The sequence below is a fragment of the Geotrypetes seraphini genome, chromosome 2 (assembly GCF_902459505.1).
Source record: "Geotrypetes seraphini chromosome 2, aGeoSer1.1, whole genome shotgun sequence".
Taxonomy (NCBI): Eukaryota; Metazoa; Chordata; class Amphibia; order Gymnophiona; family Dermophiidae; genus Geotrypetes; species Geotrypetes seraphini.
In genome coordinates this window covers 84,832,346-84,853,303 of record NC_047085.1, presented here as the reverse complement: position 1 = coordinate 84,853,303, position 20,958 = coordinate 84,832,346, and the positions used below count along the sequence as shown (strand labels likewise).

Genomic DNA, 20,958 nt, shown 5'->3' with positions numbered 1-20,958 from the left:
GGAGATGCCAGATAATGGAGGGGAAGGGGGAGTTGGAATGCGAGGAGAGAGATGCCAGGGCATGGGGGGGGGGAGGGAATGGAAACTAAAGAGACAAATGCCAGACCAGAGGGGGAGGAGGTGCCAGAGCATGGAGGGAGAGAGATGCCAGGGCATGGAGGAGGGAAGGGAAGGAGATAGAGATGCCAGACCATGGTGTGGAGTGGGAAGGAAGGAAAGGAGAAGAGAGAGAGATGCCAAAGCATAGGGGAGGGGCTGGAGACAGAAAAATAGAGAGGGGGTTAAGCTGAAATGAATAATGTACAAAGGAGAGAAGGGGCACAGGATATTGAAGGGGCATAGAAAGAAGGAAGATGCCATATGGAATAGAGAGAGAGTGGACAGTGGATGGAAGGGGCAGAGTGAGTGTGGGCAGTAGATGGAAGTGGTAGAAAGAGAGGGCAGAAGCTGGGCGGAAGGGGCAAAGGGGGGTGCAGATGTTGCATGGAAGGGAGAGAGGACAAATGCTGTATAGAAAGAAGAGAGCGAAGAGATGATTAAAGCAGAAATGACAAAAGGTAGAAAGATTTTTTTTTTGTTGCTTTACTTAAAATCAAGTAGTATTGTAACCGTATTGATAAAAGTTTATAAATAAGAAATGGAAATAAGGCAATTTTTTTTTTTTGGACTAAACCCCTTTTCTTAGGTCAGGACAGGATACCATAACAGCAGTATGCTGTACTGTTCTGAAGAAAGATTTGGCCTCTGAAAGCTAATTGAAAAATGGATTAGTCCTATAAAATGGTATTTTCTTATTTCTAATTATTTGTTTTATTTCTATTGTTAATTTGTAAAGTGGTGATTGATATGTATCAGTTTTTTTTAAATTTACATCTACTGGCTTTATATTTTGCACAGTATTAGGGGACATGTGTCACTGTTTCTGTTGTGTTGCATTTATGCAGTCTGGTTTCTTGGCTGTTCTGTTTAACTTTTGTCTACATATTTCTATTTTTAGTTTGTGATTATTCCATATTGGGCGAGGATATATCTCTGTTCCATGTGTATGAAAAGGACATGGTTTTCTGTTGGCATTGACTGTATAGGATCAATTTGATTGTGCAGGATCTGGCTTATTTAGCTTGTTTAGTTTTACAATGTATGTGTTGGTGTTCTAGTGCTCACTGCAGTGTTTAAGATGCTGCCTTTTCCTAGGTATGCTCTTGTTGTGTGATATATGGCTTGTTACTAAAAAATCATATTTTTCATATAGATGAGGGAGGTGTCAAAAAATGATGGGCCCCGGGTGTCACATATGCTAGGTACGCCACTGACTGGCAGATACTGATCTTGGGCATGAGCTCCAAAGCTTTGCGTGCCACCCTTTTCTGGTGGAAGTGAGGGCAAAGCTAGACAAAGAGGAATGGGAATAGAAGAAGAGCTGACATTTGGGTGACAGATGGAATGTGAAAGAGGTGCTAGTCAAAGAAGAGGGGCTGAACACAAGGGAAAGGAAGAGGCAGAGATATCTAGAAATGGGGTGTAGAAAAAAGAGGAGCAAATAGTAGTGAACATGGGGGGATGGAGAATAAGGGAAAAGAGGGGAGATGCTGAGCATGGATCGAAGTGGAGGGGAAGGGAAAGGAAGAGATGAAAAACTAGAAAAATACAGCAAAGAGGAAACATGAAGATTGGATGATGAGAACAAGGCAGAAAAATGAAAGAAAGCTGAAAGTGAAAAATCAGTGTGAAAGTTGAATATAGAGCAGAAAGTGAAGTCAGGTAGAGAGAGAAAAGAAATAGTAAACAGACAGGAGACCTTAGAAACAGTGTTAAGAGGACTGAGGAAGAAAAGCAGAACCAGAGACTAGAACCAACATGGTTAGAAAAATGAAATCACTGGATAATAATGGTAGCAAATATTTTATTTTCCTAGTGATTGGAATATGCCAGTTTTAAGAATTTACATCTGTTATCTTTGTTTGCCATAGAGGAAATGCATTGCCTTCCTTCTGCCTGCTGTTGCACTGGATTCAGTCTGGCCTCTTGTGGTTTCAGTTTAATTTTTGTCTACATTTGTTCCTTTATTTTGTGGTCACTTAGCTCCTTTTAAAATATGGGATATCTTCATTCTTCATATGTGATGAAAACCAGGTGTCTGAGTAGGGATCTGTTGTAATCAGGCCAGTTCAATTTTTCTAAAATGGCATATTACGAGGGAGTGCTAAAAAGTTCTCAGCCCAACCAACTTCCTAAATTCTGAGTGTTATTTTGCTACTGTAGCTGAAAAGAGTGTTATTTTATTTTGCAAAGTGCTAATTTGCAGAATCATAATGCTATATTTTCACATTGTTTCACATTGGTTGAACTATGGGCTAGATGCACTAAAGATATTGACTGGATCGCTGTTGGCCGATTCACTGGCACATTCTCCAGCAGTGATTGATGCACTATTAAGTTTGCATGCAAATGAGAAAGATCAATCGCTTAGTGAGCAATAAACACATGTGCAAAGCCCTAACAGCTGTGGCAGGGGCAGCAGCCTCCTATCACTGCTTTTAGGGCTTCTTTTTTATTTAATGGCACAGATGTGTGTGTGTGTGTAACACACACACAATCTGTCCCATTTTTAAAAAAAGGAAAAAAGCCCCCCCTTTAGCCAGACACCCCTGAGCCACCTTCCCTCCCCCCCAGAACCCCCCAAAATTGCAGGAGGGATGCCCAATCCCTCCTATCATGCAGAACACCCCTTCGCCATGGCACCCCTTTGCCATTTCCCCCCCGAGCCCCCACCAAAATGACAGGAGGAATGCCCACTCCTTCCTGCCACCGCACACTGCTCCCCTCAATACCTTTTTTTCAAAGTTGGAAGCAGGAAGCTCACTCTGAGGCTCCTACTTCAGGTTGCCAATGTCTTTAGTGCCCCCTTCCCATGTCTTTAGTGCCCCTAGTGCCCCTTTCTGTCTTTAGTGCCTCCAGTGCCACCTTCCCATATCCTTAGTGCCCCTTCCTGTCTTTAGTGCCCCCAATGCCTCCTTCCTATGTCTTTAGTGACCCCAGTGCCTCCTTCCCAAGTCCTTAGTGCCTCCTTCCTATGTCCCTCTCACTGCCTTCCACACTTTGTCCCACCCCCACCCCCGAAGCCAGCCTGCCTACCTGTCTACTTGTCTCCCTCCCTCCCTGGCCAAATTCAGCCTGCTTGCCTGCCTACCTCCTTCCCTCACTGCCACGCAAAAAAAAAAAAAAAAGACTCCCTCCTTCCTTTCCCTGGGTCGGCTGCTATCTTACCACCCCGCTGCTGCTGCTGCTAAATCCGACAGGAAGTCGTCTTTCCAACGTCAATTCTGACATTTGAGAGGACGTTCTGGGCCATCCAGGCAGCGATTGGCTGGCCCAGAACGTCCTCTCTGACGTTGGAAAGAAGACTTCCTGTCGGCTTTAGCAGCAGCAGGGCAGTAAGATAGCAGCCTTTAATCTTGCCGGCCTTGCGCGGACTGGCAAAAATTTCCTGTGGACCGGCACTGGTCTGCGGACCAGCGGTTGAAGAACAGTGATCTAGAGCAGTGCCACAGGCAGAGGGAGTTGGTCAAGCAGAGGAAACAGATCTGTGGCCTAGTGTTCCAGAACTCAGGCAAGTTAATGAGATAAAAATGCAAGATTGGGAAGAATCTATGCCTTTAAACCAGCCAGAAAGTCTGAGACAAGAGGAGCCCATGGACATTGCAGTGCAACCTGATTGTGAGAGCATGGATGTAAGTTAAGTTTTTCTTTTTTCCTTTTTCTGGGGAAACTGAGAACTGCCAGGTGTTTTTGTGAAAGGAACTCAGTGTTTGCTGGCTGCCTTTGAATCTAGCAGCCAGGATCCATTTTTGGAGTATAAAGGCAACTGAAGGGAAAAGTTGCTAAAGCACAGAAAGGCCTATTTTTGCTGTGTTTTTTTTTTGAAAGAAAATACAGGATCTGCAAAGATTGCTACATAATAGCACCACTGAGCACAGGAAGGAATTATCAGTACTGTTTGTGGAATTTTGTTGGTTTTTTCCTTTGCTTTTCTCCTTGTTTGGCTTTCACAAGCCGTTCATTGCTGTGGTAGAGATTATTTAGGGCGGAATCAACAATATAAGAACATAAGAATTGCCATTGCTGGGTCAGACCAGTGGTCCATCGTTCCCAGCAGGCCGCTCACGCGGTGGCCCTCTGGTCAAAGACCAGCGCCCTGAGGCTAGCCCTACCTGTGTACGTTCCAGTTCAGCAGGAACTTGTCTAACTTTGTCTTGAATCCCTGGAGGGTGTTTTCCCCTATGACTGTCTCCGGAACAGCGTTCCAGTTTTCCACCACTCTCTGGGTGAAGAAGAACTTCCTTACGTTTGTACGGAATCTATCCCCTTTCAATTTTAGAGAGTGCCCTCTTGTTCTCACTACCTTGGAGAGGGTGAACAAACTGTCCTTATCTACTAAGTCTATTCCCTTCAGTACCTTGAATGTTTCGATCATGTCCCCTCTCAATCTCCTCTGCTCAAGGGAGAAGAGGCCCAAGTGTTTGAGATTGCGGGGCCTTAAAAGCCAATTACTTCTGTGAATTCGGCAATTCTCCCCTCCCCCAACTCACTAGAGTTGGTGGTGAGCCTGGCTGAATTCAAACAGGCCCACTGAGGATTACAAGAGAGTGTTTTGGACTATGTGAACTGCTATGTGAATACATTATTTTGTTTTGATCTTTTGTTTGAGGAATACCAGAAGTTTAATTCCTGGACTTGCCCTGAATGACAGGTGTAGCAAGCTGTGTGCTGACCTGGCAGCCTGAGGAGCTCCATTGTAACCCCAGGATTTTTTTTATAGGACAGATATTTTATGTGTGCCATTAAAAAAAAAAAAAAAAAATGCCCCCCCCCCCCCAATAAAAAAAAACCACCCCCAGACGGTTATCGACAGGTCTACTAGACCTGTCCATTTTTCCGATCGCTAAACCCCCCCTTTTTTTTTTTTTTGTATAGCCAAGCGATGTTAATGCATCAATTGCTTAGCTACTTGCATGGGGTTTTAGCTAATTTGCATGGTAGGATCGGAAAATGGGCAATCGAGGGGAAAAACACACAGTGGGCTGTTTTGTGCATTGGGTGCTTTGAAAACAGGTTTAGCGACGATCGCTGACTTTAGTGCATCTAGCACTATGTCAACAAAAAGTGTGGAATTTTCAAGTGTGGATTGCTGAGCCATCATGAAGTTCCTAGTCCTGCAGAAGAAAACTCGAAAGGAAATCCATGAATGTATGATGCAAACACTGAGTGACAAATGCACATCATACTCCACAGTGAAGAAGTGGTATGCATACTTTCAGGGCCGAAGATGCAGCAAGGTCTGGGAGGTGTCAAACAGTATCAGCTCCTGATATTGTTGATCATGTCCATGACTTGATTTTGGCAGATGGGTGAATATCGACTAAAACAATTATTGAGACACTACAGATATTCTGGGAATGTGTTGGGTGTATAATCCATGAGCAGCTGGGTATGCAGAAGCTGTCAGCTAAGCAGGTGCCCAAATATTTGAATGCTGACGAGAAACAATGTCGATTGAACACTTCTAAATTCCCATACCCAACTCTTCCTTGCCATGACGCTTCCATGACGCTCGCCCCTTAATTCCAAGGCCCGAAACTAATTATACTTTCCACCTTGAATCTCATGTATTGACATAATGTATCTTTATTGGAACCCACCTGCACCCCATGTACTGACAAAACGTATCTTTATTGTAAACCGCTTCGAACTTCACGGTATAGCGGTATATAAGAAATAAAAATTATTATTATGCAACATTTTCAGCGAGATGTGCCAACTTTTTGGAACAACTAGTTACTGTTGATAAAACATAGTTACACCATTATGATCTTGAGACAAAACCATAGGCCATGCAATGGTGATACTTAGGTTCTCGAAGGCCAAGAAAAGTCAAGACCCAAAAGTCAGCAAGAAAGGTCATGGCCACAGTGTTTTGAGATCAGGAAGGTGTTGTAATGACTGACTATCATTCAAGGGGCCAAATAGTTAATGCAGAATACTACTGTAACTTGCTGTGTTGATTAAAGGAGGCATTGAAAAGGGGAAAAAAAGGAGAGGGAAGCTGCGGAAAGGATTTCTCTTTTTGCAAGACAATGCACCTGCTCACAAGACTGGCAAAATAATGAATGCTTTGACGCAGTTGAGGTTTCAGTGCATAGACCATCCACCCTACTCACCAGATCTTGCTCCATCTGACTGTTTTCTGTTTCCAAACCTTAAAAAAGAGTTTGAAAGGGTGACAGATTTTCAAGTGATTTGTAGGTGATTGCAGCAGTGAAGCAGTATATCGGTGATTAGATATCGGAGCATTTTTTTGGAAGGGTTAGAGAAACTTCAGACACGATATGCCAAGAGTGTTGAACTTAGGGGTGGAATAACTTGTAAGTTTCATGGCTGCATGTCATTCCCTTCTTGGCTGGGCTGAGAACTTTTCAGCACCCCCTCATAATGTCCTAGAATTCACTGCAATATTTTCCATGCTGCCTCTTCCAGGGTGTAGGTCTTTGTGTGAGTTTTGGAAGCTAATACTGTTATGGAATAATAGATGTTCTATAGGTCTTGAGTGACTTGTAGGGTTTTATATTTACTTCTCAATGCATGGTCTGTTGTTGAGATGACACCACAATCAGACACTTATTTTATATGGTGAGTTCTATGGGGAAATATCCTGGTCCTTTTCTGCACACAGTGTTATGTGAGAAAGCCTTCTGTGAATGTAGAATATATGTTTACATTTAACACCTGAAAGATCCATTGTACAGGGTCAGGATTCATTGTCCAAGCTATGAAGTTCAACTGTAACAACTTTTACTATGTATTTCTTGGCGTTTGCAAAGTGGTCATCTTTTGTAGTATAAAGTATGATCCTGTGGTCTGCTGCTGGTAACAGTGGGTGTGGCTGCTGTGAGGCCAGAGCCACGAATAGCCACCCCACCCACTAAGGTTGGCCCTTTATAAGTATCAGCACCTTGTTTTCAAAGAAAAAGGGTGGTGCTTAATGCTAACCAAATAAATTAGTCAAGTGGGTTTTTAGGTTAGCTAAATCATCATAATGATTTTTGTGTTCCTTTTTCTGTTGTAGTGGAAAAGGTAAAAGAAAAATTAAAACTTTCTGTGGAAAACAAGAATGGCACAGTACAGACTGGAGAATTAACTGTGGTACTTGATGGTTTAACCACTGATCAGGAATCTCTCACAAACTATAGTTCAGAATCAGCACCTGGTAAGTCAGATTTAGAATTCTATATACAGTATATATATATTTGGTTGTTTTTTTTTTTTGTTTGCCATAGTTTAATATTCAGAAAAAATAAACATTTATTCAATTTCTATTTATTTATTGGCTGTTTAGTAGAAGTCCAGCAAAATGATGATGCCCTTCATGAAAATGGAAGTGAAGATCCTTCAAGGACTAGAGCCAGGTCAGACTGATTTTTTTTTTTTTTTGCTATATTTTTAAAGCAGTGAAACACATGAAATGCTAATGACAACTAAATTCAGCTTCATAAGTTAATAAAACATTTTACCATGTTTTATCTATTAAGCCAATATTTTTGTTTTCTGGTATTCTGATGTAAGGTTGATAGGATGTAAGATGATGTGTAGTAATCTCCACATATCAGACAGGTTTGAGCTGCCAAAAATATCTTTTATGCATCTTAAGAAAAAATGCAATATGATGAATATTTCTTGATATTTGGCAACTGAAACAACTTGGGTCAAGGCAGAGCATGGCATTTGCACCAGGCCTTCAAGCCAGCTTATACTATTTTAAATAGCCTGTTATTCTAAGGGCTTTAATATCATATAAGTACTACAAGGGAAAATATTTCTACAAAAAGCATTGAGGGAGCAGAAATTAATATGGAATTTTTTTTTTTTAGAAACTGAAAATTTATTTTTTTCTGGCAAATCTTCCACTGTTTTCTTCTGAAACATGTGCTTGCAAAGTTTTAGCTCCCTGCCAGATGTTGTAGGAAATGAGTCTTAGGCAAAATGTATGATTTCAAAAGCTGAGGTTAGGCTGGTTGCACTGTGTTTACCTAATTCTTAAATCTTGTCCATAGTCTTCTGTTAAAAGCATGAGAAGCTAATACCAAGAAAGATGTGTTTCATCATGATTGTGACTTATTATGGCAATACATTTAAACCTATTTTGAGTTAAGCGGTCAACCATGAAGCATAATCATGCAGCCAAACTTCTAGTCTAGTATCTACTGGTGCGGTGAGAAGGCAATGTGCTTTAGGTTAAAGTTTGACTGAAATTTCCACGAAATAACTTTCAAACATCATGTTGTAGCTCAGTTTATTTATACAGTTTCAGTTTATTAGTAACAGATGTAGGGATGATAGTACATACTGGTATTTAACAGTCAACTCTGTTAATGCAGTTCTGTATAATTCTAAGCAGTCTGTTTCTTTTATCCAAATTCCTGTTTCAGCTTTTTGAATATGATATGAGGAAGTTTAAAATAGTATACTATATTACAGGAGACAAAGTGATCGGTCCAAATGGGATACCTCCATGTATATTGGAAGAGCTTAGGGAACTTCTGGCTGCTCTGCTATCTGACCTTTTTAATGCTTCTTTAGAGATGCGAGTGGTCGTGGAGGACTGGAGAAGGGGGATGTGGTGTCTCTCCCCAAAAGGAAAAGGTTGGGAATTACAGACAGGCTAGTCTGACTTTTGTTTTGATTAAATTTAAAGGAAACACTTCTAAAACAAAGAAAAGAACAGCTTGTAGTGGACCTATAAGACCTGAGGAATCATGATTTTACTAGAGGAGGGCTTTGTCAGACAAATCTGATTAATTTTGTTGACTGGGATGCCAGATAGTTAGATTGAAGGTAAGAGCTACATATGGTACACTTAGATTTTAGGAAAGCCTGCGACACAGTTTTGTGAAAGCAATTTGACATAGAAACAGATAAAGGCCAAAGTAATTTAACATAAAAGCAGATAAAGGCCAAATAGCCCATTCAGTCTGCCCATCCACAGCATTTACTATCTCCTCCTCTCCCTAAGAGATCCCATGTGCCTGTCCTACGCTTTTTTGCATTCTGACACAGCCTTTGTGTCTTCCACCTTGTATCGCTCTATGGTACAGCTACACTTCGAATACTGTGTGCAATTCTGGTTGTTGTATCTAAAAAAAAAAAAAGAGCGTAATTAGGAAAGGTGCAGAGAAAGGAAATGATAAAAGGGATGGGACGACTTACCTATGAGGAAAGGCTAAAGCAGCTAGGGCTCTTCAGCTTGGAGAAGAGATGGCTTTGGGGTGATATAACATTGAACTGAGTGGAGTGGAAAAGGTAGAAGCGAATCCCTTGTTTACTCTTTCCAAAAATACTAGGACTAGGAGGCATGCAATGAAGCTACTATGTAGTAAATCTGAAACAAACTGGAGAAAATATTTCTTCACATAATGTGTGATTAAACTCTGGAATTCGTTGCCAGAGAATGTGGTGAAATCAGTTAGCTTAGTGGGGTTTAAAAAAGATTTGGATAAATTCCTAAAAGGGAAGTCCATAGGCTATTATTGAGATGTCTTGGATGAAATCCACTGCTTATTCTTATGATAAGCAGCATAAAATATGTTCTATTACTTGGGATCTAGCTAGGTACTTGGGACCTGGGATCTAGCTAGGTACTTGGCCACTGTTGGACTTGAAGGCTTGATGGTCTTCGGTCTGTCCCAGTATGGCAATTCTTACAGGGAGACTATTCCATATATCTGCCACTCTGATCCTATCACCTCTTAATTTCATCCTATGCTTTCTCATTCTGGAGTTTCTTTTCAAATGAAAGAGACTTACCTCCTGCGTATTTATGCCACTTAGGTAATTAAACGTCTTTATCATATTTCTCCTCTCCCACCTTTCCTTCAGAGTATACATATTGAGATCGTTAAGTCTGTCCCCATACGCCTTATGATGAAGACAACCAACCATTTTAGTAGTCTTCCTCTGCCGACTCCATCCTTTTTATATCTTTTTGAAGATGCAGTCTCCAGAATTGTACACAATATTCTAGAGGAGATCTTGTCAGAGTCTTATACAGGGACATCAATACCTCATTTTTCCTACTGGCCATACCTCTCCCTATACACTCTAGCATCCTTCTAGCTTTCACTGTTGTCAGTTTTTCAACCTGTTTGGCCACCTTAAGATCATCAAATACTATTACACCAAAGTCCGGCTCCTCTTACATGCACAGAAGTTCTTCACCCCCTAGAATGTACCATTCCCTTGGGTTTTTGTAGCCCACATGCATGACCTTGCATTTATTGGCATTAAATTTTAGCTGCAAAATTACAGACCATTCCTCAAGCTTCGCTAGATCTTTCTTCATGTTACTCACAACATCCTGGTTGTCTGCTCTATTGCAGATTTGGTATCATCTGCAAAGAGTTTAGTTAGCTCCTCATGAACACAATCCTCTGAAAATTGATCAGAGTTTACCACATCTCCATCCCTATAAATAAACTGAGTGCCTTTGGTATGGACCCTAAAGTGACTGACTGATTCGAAATTGGTTGAATGGAAGGCAACAGTGTGTAATGGTAACTGGAGTTCATTTTGAAGAAAGGAACGTTAACTAGTGGTATACCTCAAGAATCGTTATTGATCCAGTTCTTAATGTTTTTGTAAGTGATATTGTGGATGGGCTGTCTAGTAAGGTTTGCCTCTTTACATATGATACCAAAATCTGAACTAGGGTAGATACCCCTGATGGTATAGAAAACATGAGGAGGGATCTAGCAAAGCTTGAAGAAAGGTCCATAATATTGCAGCTAAGATTTAATGCTGCAAAAACTCAAGAATTCCTATAAGTGTTGGAGCTGTTACTTCCGTAGCCGGTACTATAAACCGCATTACGGTTTAGTAAAAGTGTGTGTGTGGGGGGGGGGATGGGTGGGTAAGTTAGTCCAATCAAAAAGGTATTTTTTTCCCATTATGTTTTTGTTTTATTTTTACATAGTACCTTGAAGAGTGGACTAACATGACCACCACACCTTTTCATTCAGAAATAATTAAAGAAATACTTTATGATAAGGGTGATCAATGCATGGAATAGCTTCCTAGTGGAGGTGTTGGAGATGAAGACTGCATTTGAATTCAAGACAGCAGGGGCCAATCACATATGATATCTTCAAGGGAAAGGATGATTTCGGCTGTCATTTTCTGTGTGTCTGTGTTTCTATGCTTGTCATTATGAGTCTATTCAATAGAGTAGAGAATATGTCTGTTATGCATATTACTTTCTATGTTGCTTCTCATCATAAACTAAATTCACTTTTTATTTTTCTTTCTCAAGATCTCTGAGTGAAGTTCCTAATGGAATAGATACTGAAATCCCCTCCAGCTCCACAGCACAGAATGTATTTAATACCCATGTAGCAAATGGAGACAGCACACATTCCCCTTCTCCTGTTGCAGCCAGACCCAAAAATACACCAGCACCAAATTCATTTGCAACCCAGCCTGCCAGTAGTACTGGTAAGAATGAGACTTTATGAACATTAGAGTATTTTATTTTCAGTAATAACTTTTATATACAAGTAAATCCAGATTATTTTTATTTAGTTTGAATTTTTTTGTGACATTTTTATGATAAGCTTTATGGCATTAAATGATATTCTGTTTGTTGTATAGAAGACTAGAAAGCAACAGTGTAATATGACACAGTACTGTCAGCATGTTTTAGCTGAAGATGAATAGGTTTGTTATGTCACACAAATAGGTCATGTGATCATATGTGTTGCTGAGTGGAATAAAATCCTGGAGCTTTGTAGAAAAAGTTTTCCTTTTTTCCACTGGCCTAGTAGAATACTGTGAGGGAGTCTATAGGGAGTTACTATTCCCTCTCACCAGCACCCCATCACAGAACCACTTATTATCCAAGGATAAGCAGACAGCATATTCTCATATGTGGGTGACATTATCCACGGAACCCGATTCGAACAGTTAAAAAGTGTACTGCCACTTTAAAATGTTAAGTCTGCCCATAATACGCACATGCTGGTGCCTTCCTGTCCAACTTCAGCTCGTGGGACCACAGTTCTCAGTTGTCTGTGGAGCTGAAAAGCTGCTGCTCATAGTTTCTCTAAGCACATCAAACTTTTTTCATTTTGTACCTTTCTGTTTTAATTTTTTCCTTGTTTTAGTCATATTTTTTCTTTTTTATTCAGATTACAAATTATGAATTTTTTGTCATTTTTATTTTGGGCCTTTGGGCTCCTTCAGCCTGTTTTCAGGTCGGGAGCATTAAGCTTTTTTTTTTGTTTACCATCTATTCGACCTTTCCAAATCAGAATCCTTTGATCTAGTGTTGATGGTTTTTCCTTCGATGTCCAAGGCATCTAGTGGCTTCAAGCGTTGCACTCTGTCCCAAAAGGACCATATCATGCACAATTAGTGTGTCCAGTGCCTTGATCCTGAACACCGAGATTCATTGTGGAAACTCTGCTCAAAATTGCAGAAGAAGTCGCTAAGCCATGCTTCAGCATCTCCTACATCTTTGTTATCGACACACTGATGCCAGATCACCTTCTCTGCAATTGCTGTGTTCTCTGAGCTGTGCCTCGACATCGAGATCCCCAATGCCTTGACACCCAACGCAGCCAGCGCCTACAGTACTCTTACCAACATCAGTACCGGTGCCATCTCTGCAGGAACAGCTTTGCATGCTGTTGCAGAAAGAACTAGCTGGGATGCTGCAGTCACACTCAGTGCCTACACCTGCTCCACAATATCTAGTCTCAGCCCAGTCCGAGCAACAGCCTAAGACTCCATCGAGACATAGAGCTCAGACGTCTCAATGTCGAGCATCTACGTCTAATCTTTCCGTACTGAAACTCAACATTGATAAGAGTAAGATCTTATGGTTTAGTAATTTTTGGAGTGACATATATATTCCTCTGGGCCATGAAGAAACCTTACTAGTTGTAAGAACTTCTCACATTTTAGGAATTATTCTTGATTCCACACTTTCCTTTGAACCTCAAATAGGTTTAATTAGGAAAGTAAACAGTTGATCTTACTTCCGTGATAAGTATTTTGCCTTTTTGATTCAACCAATGATACTGTCTCATCTAGATTGCTGTAATTGATATTCTGTTACATCCACTCAGGAATCTGTACATATGGTGATCAATCCGTTCCTGTGAATTGAACTTGCGGAAGTGTGAATACTTTCAGTTTTGAGCATTTTCCACTTAAAGGCAGAGCACAGTGTCCCCTTCCAGTTTTTCTTCTGCAAGCGAACTGTGCAGAGGTGTTCTGATCTGCTCTGCTTAGTTTTTCTTTGTTTCAGCCTTAAGTTCATTTTTCTGAGGCTGCAGTGCCTTGAGACCCCATTCTTGGGGATCATGCCTGGGAAAGGACACAAATTCCGCTGAGCCAGACTACAGCTCTGCAATGCAAGTCTTCAGGTGAACCTGGGGAGCCAGCCTGCTGTGTGAATTCAATATTCAGGGTTTGTTCCCTTGGGAGGCAGCTCTTCTTCTGAGTTTCTCAGTGGCTTGAACGCAGGCTGTGGGCACCCTGTGTAAGAACTCTTGGGGTATCAGGGCACCAGCTGCATAGTTTGCCCACCCTTGTCGAGTTATGAGGTCCCGTAGGGTTGGAGGTCGGGGTCGGTCCGACTGACAGCCTGAAGATTTTTTGGTTTGGAATTGGATTTGGAAGCATCTGAGACAGAAAGTCCTTTCCTTCTCTCTAGCTGCACTGAAATAGCTGACAGGCAGGCACCTCCACAGAACTGTGAGTACAACCTCATTATTTCCTATGGGAAAATCAGGGTGGTTCTGAAACTCTTGGATTTGAGGGTTTCTGAGGTTAGTGTTTAGATCTCCTACCTCCAAAACCCCTTTTTTGCAGCTCGGGCCTGCCACACCACTTTGCGGCAGCAGTCCTCTGCAGAGGAGGATACTTGCCCCCAGCTTGTGCAGGAAGGGATAGCTTACATGGCAAACACCTTATATGACCTTATCAGAATCATGAGCAAGGTGTCGGCTTATACTGTCTCTGTTTGTGGAATGCTCTGGATCTGGCAGTGGGTGGGAGACAGCATCCAAGACGAGCTGGAGTAGGCTGTCCAGTAAGGGACAGATTCTTTTTAATAAAGGCCTCGATGAACTTATGGCCAGTATTGCTGATCGCTGACTCCCAGAGCTTTGGAATAACCTTACCACCCCACTTCGGAATCTGGGCTCCTTCCAACTATTCCGAAAACATCTTAAAACTTGGCTATTCTCAAAAATGTAATATGGGATATTAAACTGATATCGTCCCTCTTTATTCTTCCTCTACCCTTCCTAGGGTGTTCCCTCTTTATAACAAGTTCCTGTAAACCTCCTTTATACTAAGTTCCTGTAATCCTTACTATGGAGTTCTCTCTTTATACTACGCCCGTGTAAACTGTGCCGAGCTCTATGATTTTGGAGATGATGCAGTATACAAACTTAAGGTTAAGTTTAGTTTAGTTTAGTAAGTCACTGCTGGAAAGCAGACCACGCCAACCTCTGGGCGGGAGTAGGAGCAATTTTTGTCCCTCCCATCATTCTCGGCAGTATAGCTAGGGGCCTCTGTCCAGAGGTCATTCCAGAGTTATAAATAATGATTCAGCAGCTCCAGATGCCAGCACTCCTTCGGGGTTCATGTCAACCCCCCTTCAAGAAGCCCCAATGACGCCAGGTTGGCGGCTGCACCTCCACATATTAGGAGGGCAGCTGTCGGCTTTTCAAGGGCGGTGGGAGGAGATTTCTTCAGACCAGTGGGTGTTGGATATCATCTGAGTGGATCAAAAGATTGAGTTTTATCACTCTCCCCCTCTGAATTTGTTTGTCGATTCTCTGGCCAGATGGCTGGAAAAGGAGGCCAAGGTCAGGGCCATAGAACCTATCCCCGACGTCGACTCGGGCTCAGGCAGATACTCTTGTACTTCATCATGCCCAAGAAAGGCACAGAGGACTAGAGGTCCATCTTGAATCTCAAGGCAGTAAATGACTTTTTGACAGTCCTTCGTTTCCACATGGAAACAACCTGATCTGTCATTAGAGCAGTGGCTCCAGAAGAATTTCTGGCTTCTCTGGACATCACGGAGGTGTATCTGCATATTCCCATTTTTCCAGGCCTCAGAAAATACTTGGCTTCATATACTATAGTAGCATTTCCAGTTTGCAGCCCTTCCATTAGGATTGATAATGGTCCCTTGCACTTTCAGAAAAGTTATGATGGTGGTTTCAGCTCATCTCCGGGAGATGGGGATCTAGGTACATCCCTACCTAGACAATTGACTGATCAAAGCCCTGTACAAGCAGGAGTGCGAGCTGGCAGTGGTGATGGGTGTTAGATATGCTCCAGTGGTTGTCCTGGATTGTCAACTTCAAGAAGAGCCATCTGGAACTGACCCAGACTATAAAGCATCTGGGTGTTCTGTTTGGCACAGCTCAGGGTCGCAGTTTTCTTCCAGACACAACAGATCCTGTCTGTCTTGGCGATGTAGATTCCTATTGTGTGGCATTATCTTCAGGTGTTGGGCTCCATGGTAGCACCCTTTGAAATTGGCCCCTAGATCAGTGTGCACATGTGATCTCTCTAGGTCTCAGCGGTCTCCGCAGAGGCTTTCTCTTCAGATGCATCTCCCATGGACTGGGACAGCAAGGAACAGCTTACTCTGGTGGCTTCGGGAGTCTTCCTTGTCGAAGGACATGCCTCTCTGGATATTGGAGTGGGTGACAGTCCTTTCGACTGAGGAGTTCATTTCGGGAACCATTTGATTCAGGGCCAGTGAACTTGCCAACAGAAGGTGTGGTCCATAAACTGCCTGGAACTCCAAGCCATTCAGCTGGCCTTGAAGGCACTAGAAAAAGTCATTGAGGGAAAAGCTGTAAGTGTTCTTTGACAACGCAACAGCAGTGATGCATGTGAATAGACAGCGAGGCTCCAGAAGTGCTCCCTTACGCCTAGAGGCTCTAATGCTGTTCTGGTGGAAGCCCACCTTCAGGTTCTTACGGCGGCCATGTGGCTGGAGTGGAAATGGTACTGGATGACTTTCTAAGTAGACAGTTCCTCGACCCGGGTGAATGGTCGCTCTCTCAAAGGATGTTTGATCTTATTGTGCGCCACTGGGGAAAGCCAGTGATGGATTTGATGGCTTCTGCCAAAAACTTGAAAGTGAAGCATTTTTTCAGTTGAAGAGAGGAAACAGGAAGTTCGGGGTAGGATGCGTTGGTCCAGCTCTGGCTGCATTGCGGTCTCCTTTGTCTTTTCCCCTTGGTCCATGGTGGGCCGGGTCATTCGAAAGATCGCAACTCATCCAGGTCTTGTGATCCTATTGGCCCCAGACTGGCCTTGCCGACCATGGTATGTGGGCCTGATACATCTTCAGTGAGTCAAGAGCCTAAAGCTGCCTCTTCATAGAAAATCCACAGCGCTTTGGTATTACAGCATGGCTCTAGAGCGCATGGCTCTAATCCACAAGGGATATTCAGACGTGGTTATTGCTACTCTCCTTCGGCTAAGAAGCCATCTACTATTTATTTATTTTTAAAAATTGCAAAATACAATCATAAATATTGCATGGCAACTACACAGTCAGACAGCACATCTCCAAGGTCTGTGCTACAGCTTGGAAGACTTTTCAACAATGGTATGAAAAGGACCAAGTGGAGCCGCTAATGCTCCTGTTCTGGTAATCCTGGCTTTCCTTTAGGCCGGGCTGGAGAAAGTCCTTGCGGTGGCCTCCCTGAAAGTGCAGGTGGCCGGACTTTCCTGTTTCCTGGTGCAGCATTGCAAGGTTTCACTGACGGCTCATCCAGATGTGACACAATTCCTGAGAGGGGTGCTTTGGCTCAGGCCCTCATTGCAATATCCTTTCCCCCTGTGAAATCTTAACATTATCCTAAAGGGCCTTGCTAAGGCTTCATATGAGCCCCATGTTGATGCTTCCCTTTTTGATCTCTCAGTCAAGACTGTGTTTCTGGTGGCTATTGTTTCAGTGCGGCATATCTCAGAGCTGCAAGCTCTCTCCTGTAGTGAGCTCTTCCTTATAATTACGGAAGTAGGTGTCACTCTCTGGGTTATTTCCTCCTTTCTTCCGAAGGTTGTGTCTGATTTCTATGTCAACAGGTGAAAAGGTGTGGTGGCCATTCTTCAACGTAGTATGTAGAAATAAAACAAAAACATAAAGGAAACCGCCCCCCCCCCCCTTTTTTTATTGGACTAACTTAATGTAGTTTATGATTAGCTTTCGAAGGTTATCCCTTCTTCCTCGGATCAGAAATAAGTAAATGTTGGCAAAATCTGCATATATAAGGCAGTGGTTCCCAACCCTGTCCTGGAAGACCACTAGGCTAATTGGGGTTTCAGGATAGCCCTAATGAATATGCATGGAGCAGATTTGCATGCCTGTCACGTCCATTATATGCAAATCTCTCTCATGCATATTTATTAGGGCTAGCCTGAAAACCCGATTGGCCTGGTGGTCCTCCAGGACAGGGTTGGGAACTACTGATATAAGGTAAACAAAGCATTTCAGTGGTAGTTGGAGACAAAGAGGTAACAAAGCAGTTTAAATTTCTTTGTAGTGGGCAAGAAATCCAAGTCTTTGTTGAGCCCTGTCCAGTGGGTATCAAAATAATATATTATTTTGTTTTCAAAAGTATTACGTTCTTTGATTGTCTTAAAATTTCCTTTCAGTTTCCTCACCATAAAATCACTGGGGCAGGGGGTAACAAAGAGGTAACAAAACAGTTTAAATTTCTTTGTAGTGGGAAAGAAATCCAAGGTCTTTGTTGAGCCCTGTCCAATGGGTATCAAAATAATATATTATTTTGTTTTCAAAAGTATTACGTTCTTTGATTGTCTTAAAATTTCCTCACCATAAAATCATTGGGGCAGGGGGCAGTTTTTCCAAAGTGCTGTCCGACATCCTGGTTGGCATTGTAATTTTTAATATATCTGTGTAGGTTGATTCTAGTCTTTAGCGTCTGATCTGTTATAACAATGTAGCACTCTTCTTTGCACTTTTTGCATTGAATGATAAATACCACATTGGAAGATGAGCATGCAAGTATGCCAATACCAGGTCTGCCTGGGTTGCTGGGTTTGGAAATGCAAATCAAATGGAGATTGTAATCCTCTCCAACTGCCAATTATCACAACAGGAGACCTTGGTACTGTTGAAAGGACTCTGTACTCTACCCTACCAGCAAAATAGATAAAATCCAACTATACTCACATCTTGAAAATTCTTTAGGAAACTCTGCTTAAAAGTACATTTCCACAATAAAGAGACTTCCAACAAACTGGAATACAATTTTAAACAAAAGAATACATATTTTACCCTATAGGATGGACAAAACACAAAACTAGACAGCTACATAGAAAGTTTCAGACATAGGATAAAATCACAACTTTCCAGTAAACAAAAGAAAATTCTGTACAACCTTTCCTCACCTGACCGAGCTGCCATAAAAAGCTTACAAAATAATCAAATCATTATCAAGCCTGCAGACAAAGGAGGCGCTATAGTAATTATGGACATACAAAATTACATTGGAGAAGGACACAGACAACTCTTAGATAACACGTGCTATTAGTAACTGGCTGAAGATCCTACAAAAGATTATACTAAACAGCTAAAAAACTTCATCAAAACACTTTCAAAGCAAGTATAACCCCATTTAAAGAAACTCGTACCTAGCTATGTCCTTCTGTGGGCACATTCTACATGCTGCCGAAAATCCATAAACTTGTCAACCCCGATGGTATATCTGATATTGGCATACTCACGGAAGAAATATCTGGATTTATAGAAAGGATTCTTAAATCCTTTATGCAAAGGACAAAAAGTTTCATATAAGACACCACAGATTTCCTGAACAAATTAAATAATACTGAGCAGCTACCACCCGGCACACTTCTAGTTGCAATGGATGTAGAATTGCTATACAGCAACATTCCACATATAGATGGCATTCCTGCATGTGAAAAATTCCTAAAAACATGTACCCTAGACCATCAACACTCTCTGGAAGCTATTACAGCATTGATCAAATTTATCCTAACTCACAACTCCCCTTTTGATAAAACTTCATTCGCTTTGGTTAGAGCACAAATAATTCGTAAAATTTCTTGTCGTGTTTGACCATAAAATGATTTAAAATATCAGAACATTTGAGTGCTTTGTTAAACAGACCTATTTCAGTTCACACATTTCACTCTTATGATCAAAACTTAAATTTCCATCTTTCAAGGGGGTTCTTTATAAGAAACACTTGAAAAGTTATTTTCTTTTTCAGTCTGCATACCTCTGCATATTTGTGGAAATTAAGCACAAAATTTCTTATTGCTCTTTTCATAAGGCATTAAAACTTTTTAGCAAATTTTTAATTATGTTAATTTTTTCCTAATTTTTTTTTTTTTTTTACCAGGATTTTGTTTTCCCAGAATTGTAATGGCTTCTTTATTGCACACAGCTCAGTATCATTTGTGAATAGGTGGTTTATAAAAATCTGGAATAGATTAGAGATCTTGAATATCCAGGATAAGTTTTAGATGTCAGTGTACCCACTGTCACATAGGTAAATTCAAATGGTTTAAGAATTGCGTAAGTAAAACTAGTATAGCCACTTCAAGGTTGTTTATCTTTTGGTTGTAGCTATTTTCACCCCACATCCTTCAAAGAGTAGAAAAATCTTCTGAGACACTCTCTTGGCTAGAGGAATCTGTCTCTGAACCACTGCTAAGCCACTCTGAGCCACTCCTAAGCTGCTGAATATTCTGCTCATTCAAAGATAGCAGCTTTAATTTCTGTATATATGAGGCTCTTCCATCTGGATTTGTAGCCTGATAAAACAGTGTAGCTATTCCCTCTTAGGGCCCGATTCACTAACCTGCCCGATCGTGACCGATCCGTGTCCGATCCGAGCAGGGCCGATTGATTCAGGAAGCAAGAATATTCTAATGGGAGTAATTGGAGGCACGCCCCCATCCATCAACACGGATCGCTAGGTAGCGATCCCGACACATGTGCATGACCATCTACTTTGCCTGTAGATGGTCTGCTCATGTGTTTCTTGTCTGGTTTTTTTTTTAATGTTCTTTTTACTGGCCCCGACTCACCTGCTCTCTGCCCCCCTTCCTTGCAGTGCGAGCCCATGGTTTTATCCTGCGGGTTTAAAGCGGGTTAAAACCACGGCTTGCACTGCAGGAAAGGGAGGCAGAGAGCAAGAGAGCCGGGGAACCAGAGAGAGAGTTGGGGAGGCAGAGATCAAGTTGCGACAGAGAGCAGGAGATCTGGGGAGGCAGAGAGCAGGTTATGGCAGAGAGCAGGAGAGTTGGGGAGGCAGAGAGCAAGTTGCGGCAGAGAGCAGGAGAGCCGGGGAGCCAGAGAGAGAGAGTGAGTCGGGGAGGCGGAGAGCGGGGAGCCAGTGAGAGAGTTGGGGAGGCAGAGAGCAGGTTTATTTCAGGGTTCAGGGCTGGCAAGACAGTCGGAAAGGACGTGAGCGACTGGTCCCCAGCAGTCACTTCTTGTTGATCGGCCAGCCCAGTCGGTGTTCAAGATTTTTGTTTAAAGAATTGCGTCCCTGCCTACTTTGCATGCCGTTTCCCCTCATTTACATGCACGGATCAGAATTGGATCAGTATACAGGTTAGTGAATCGGGTCGCAAACTGATCGTTACACGATCAGTTTGCTTAGTGAATCTAGCCCTTAGTAGGTTATATGGCTAACTGGTTCATATTTCCTTTGGCCACCCTGCAAGGCAGACCATCAGTTCAGAGTTTACTAAGGAATAATCGGGTTCCCCCACCTCCAGTCCAGGTTTCCTCTCTGGCACTTTGGGAGCCAGAGAGGCAACTTAGACTGGAGTAGTTGGATGATTGAGACTATATATATTGGACAATAC

At 42.1% G+C, this 20,958-nt stretch overlaps 1 protein-coding gene across 7 annotated transcripts in view; it reads left to right on the top strand.

The window, feature by feature from the left end:
* The window catches only part of WWP1 (WW domain containing E3 ubiquitin protein ligase 1), a 252,071-nt gene that overhangs the window by 83,862 nt on the left and 147,251 nt on the right, over positions 1 to 20,958 (top strand). For 2 of the 7 annotated variants that reach the window (XM_033933270.1, XM_033933269.1), the window contains 3 exons: positions 7,124 to 7,264; positions 7,385 to 7,463; positions 11,360 to 11,541. In XM_033933270.1, coding sequence (XP_033789161.1) covers positions 7,124 to 7,264; positions 7,385 to 7,463; positions 11,360 to 11,541 — 402 coding nt within the window. Of the gene's footprint in view, positions 1 to 7,123; positions 7,265 to 7,384; positions 7,464 to 11,359; positions 11,542 to 20,958 lie in introns of those variants that run through there. The other 5 variants (XM_033933272.1, XM_033933271.1, XM_033933274.1 and 2 more) reach the window with 5 other exon arrangements.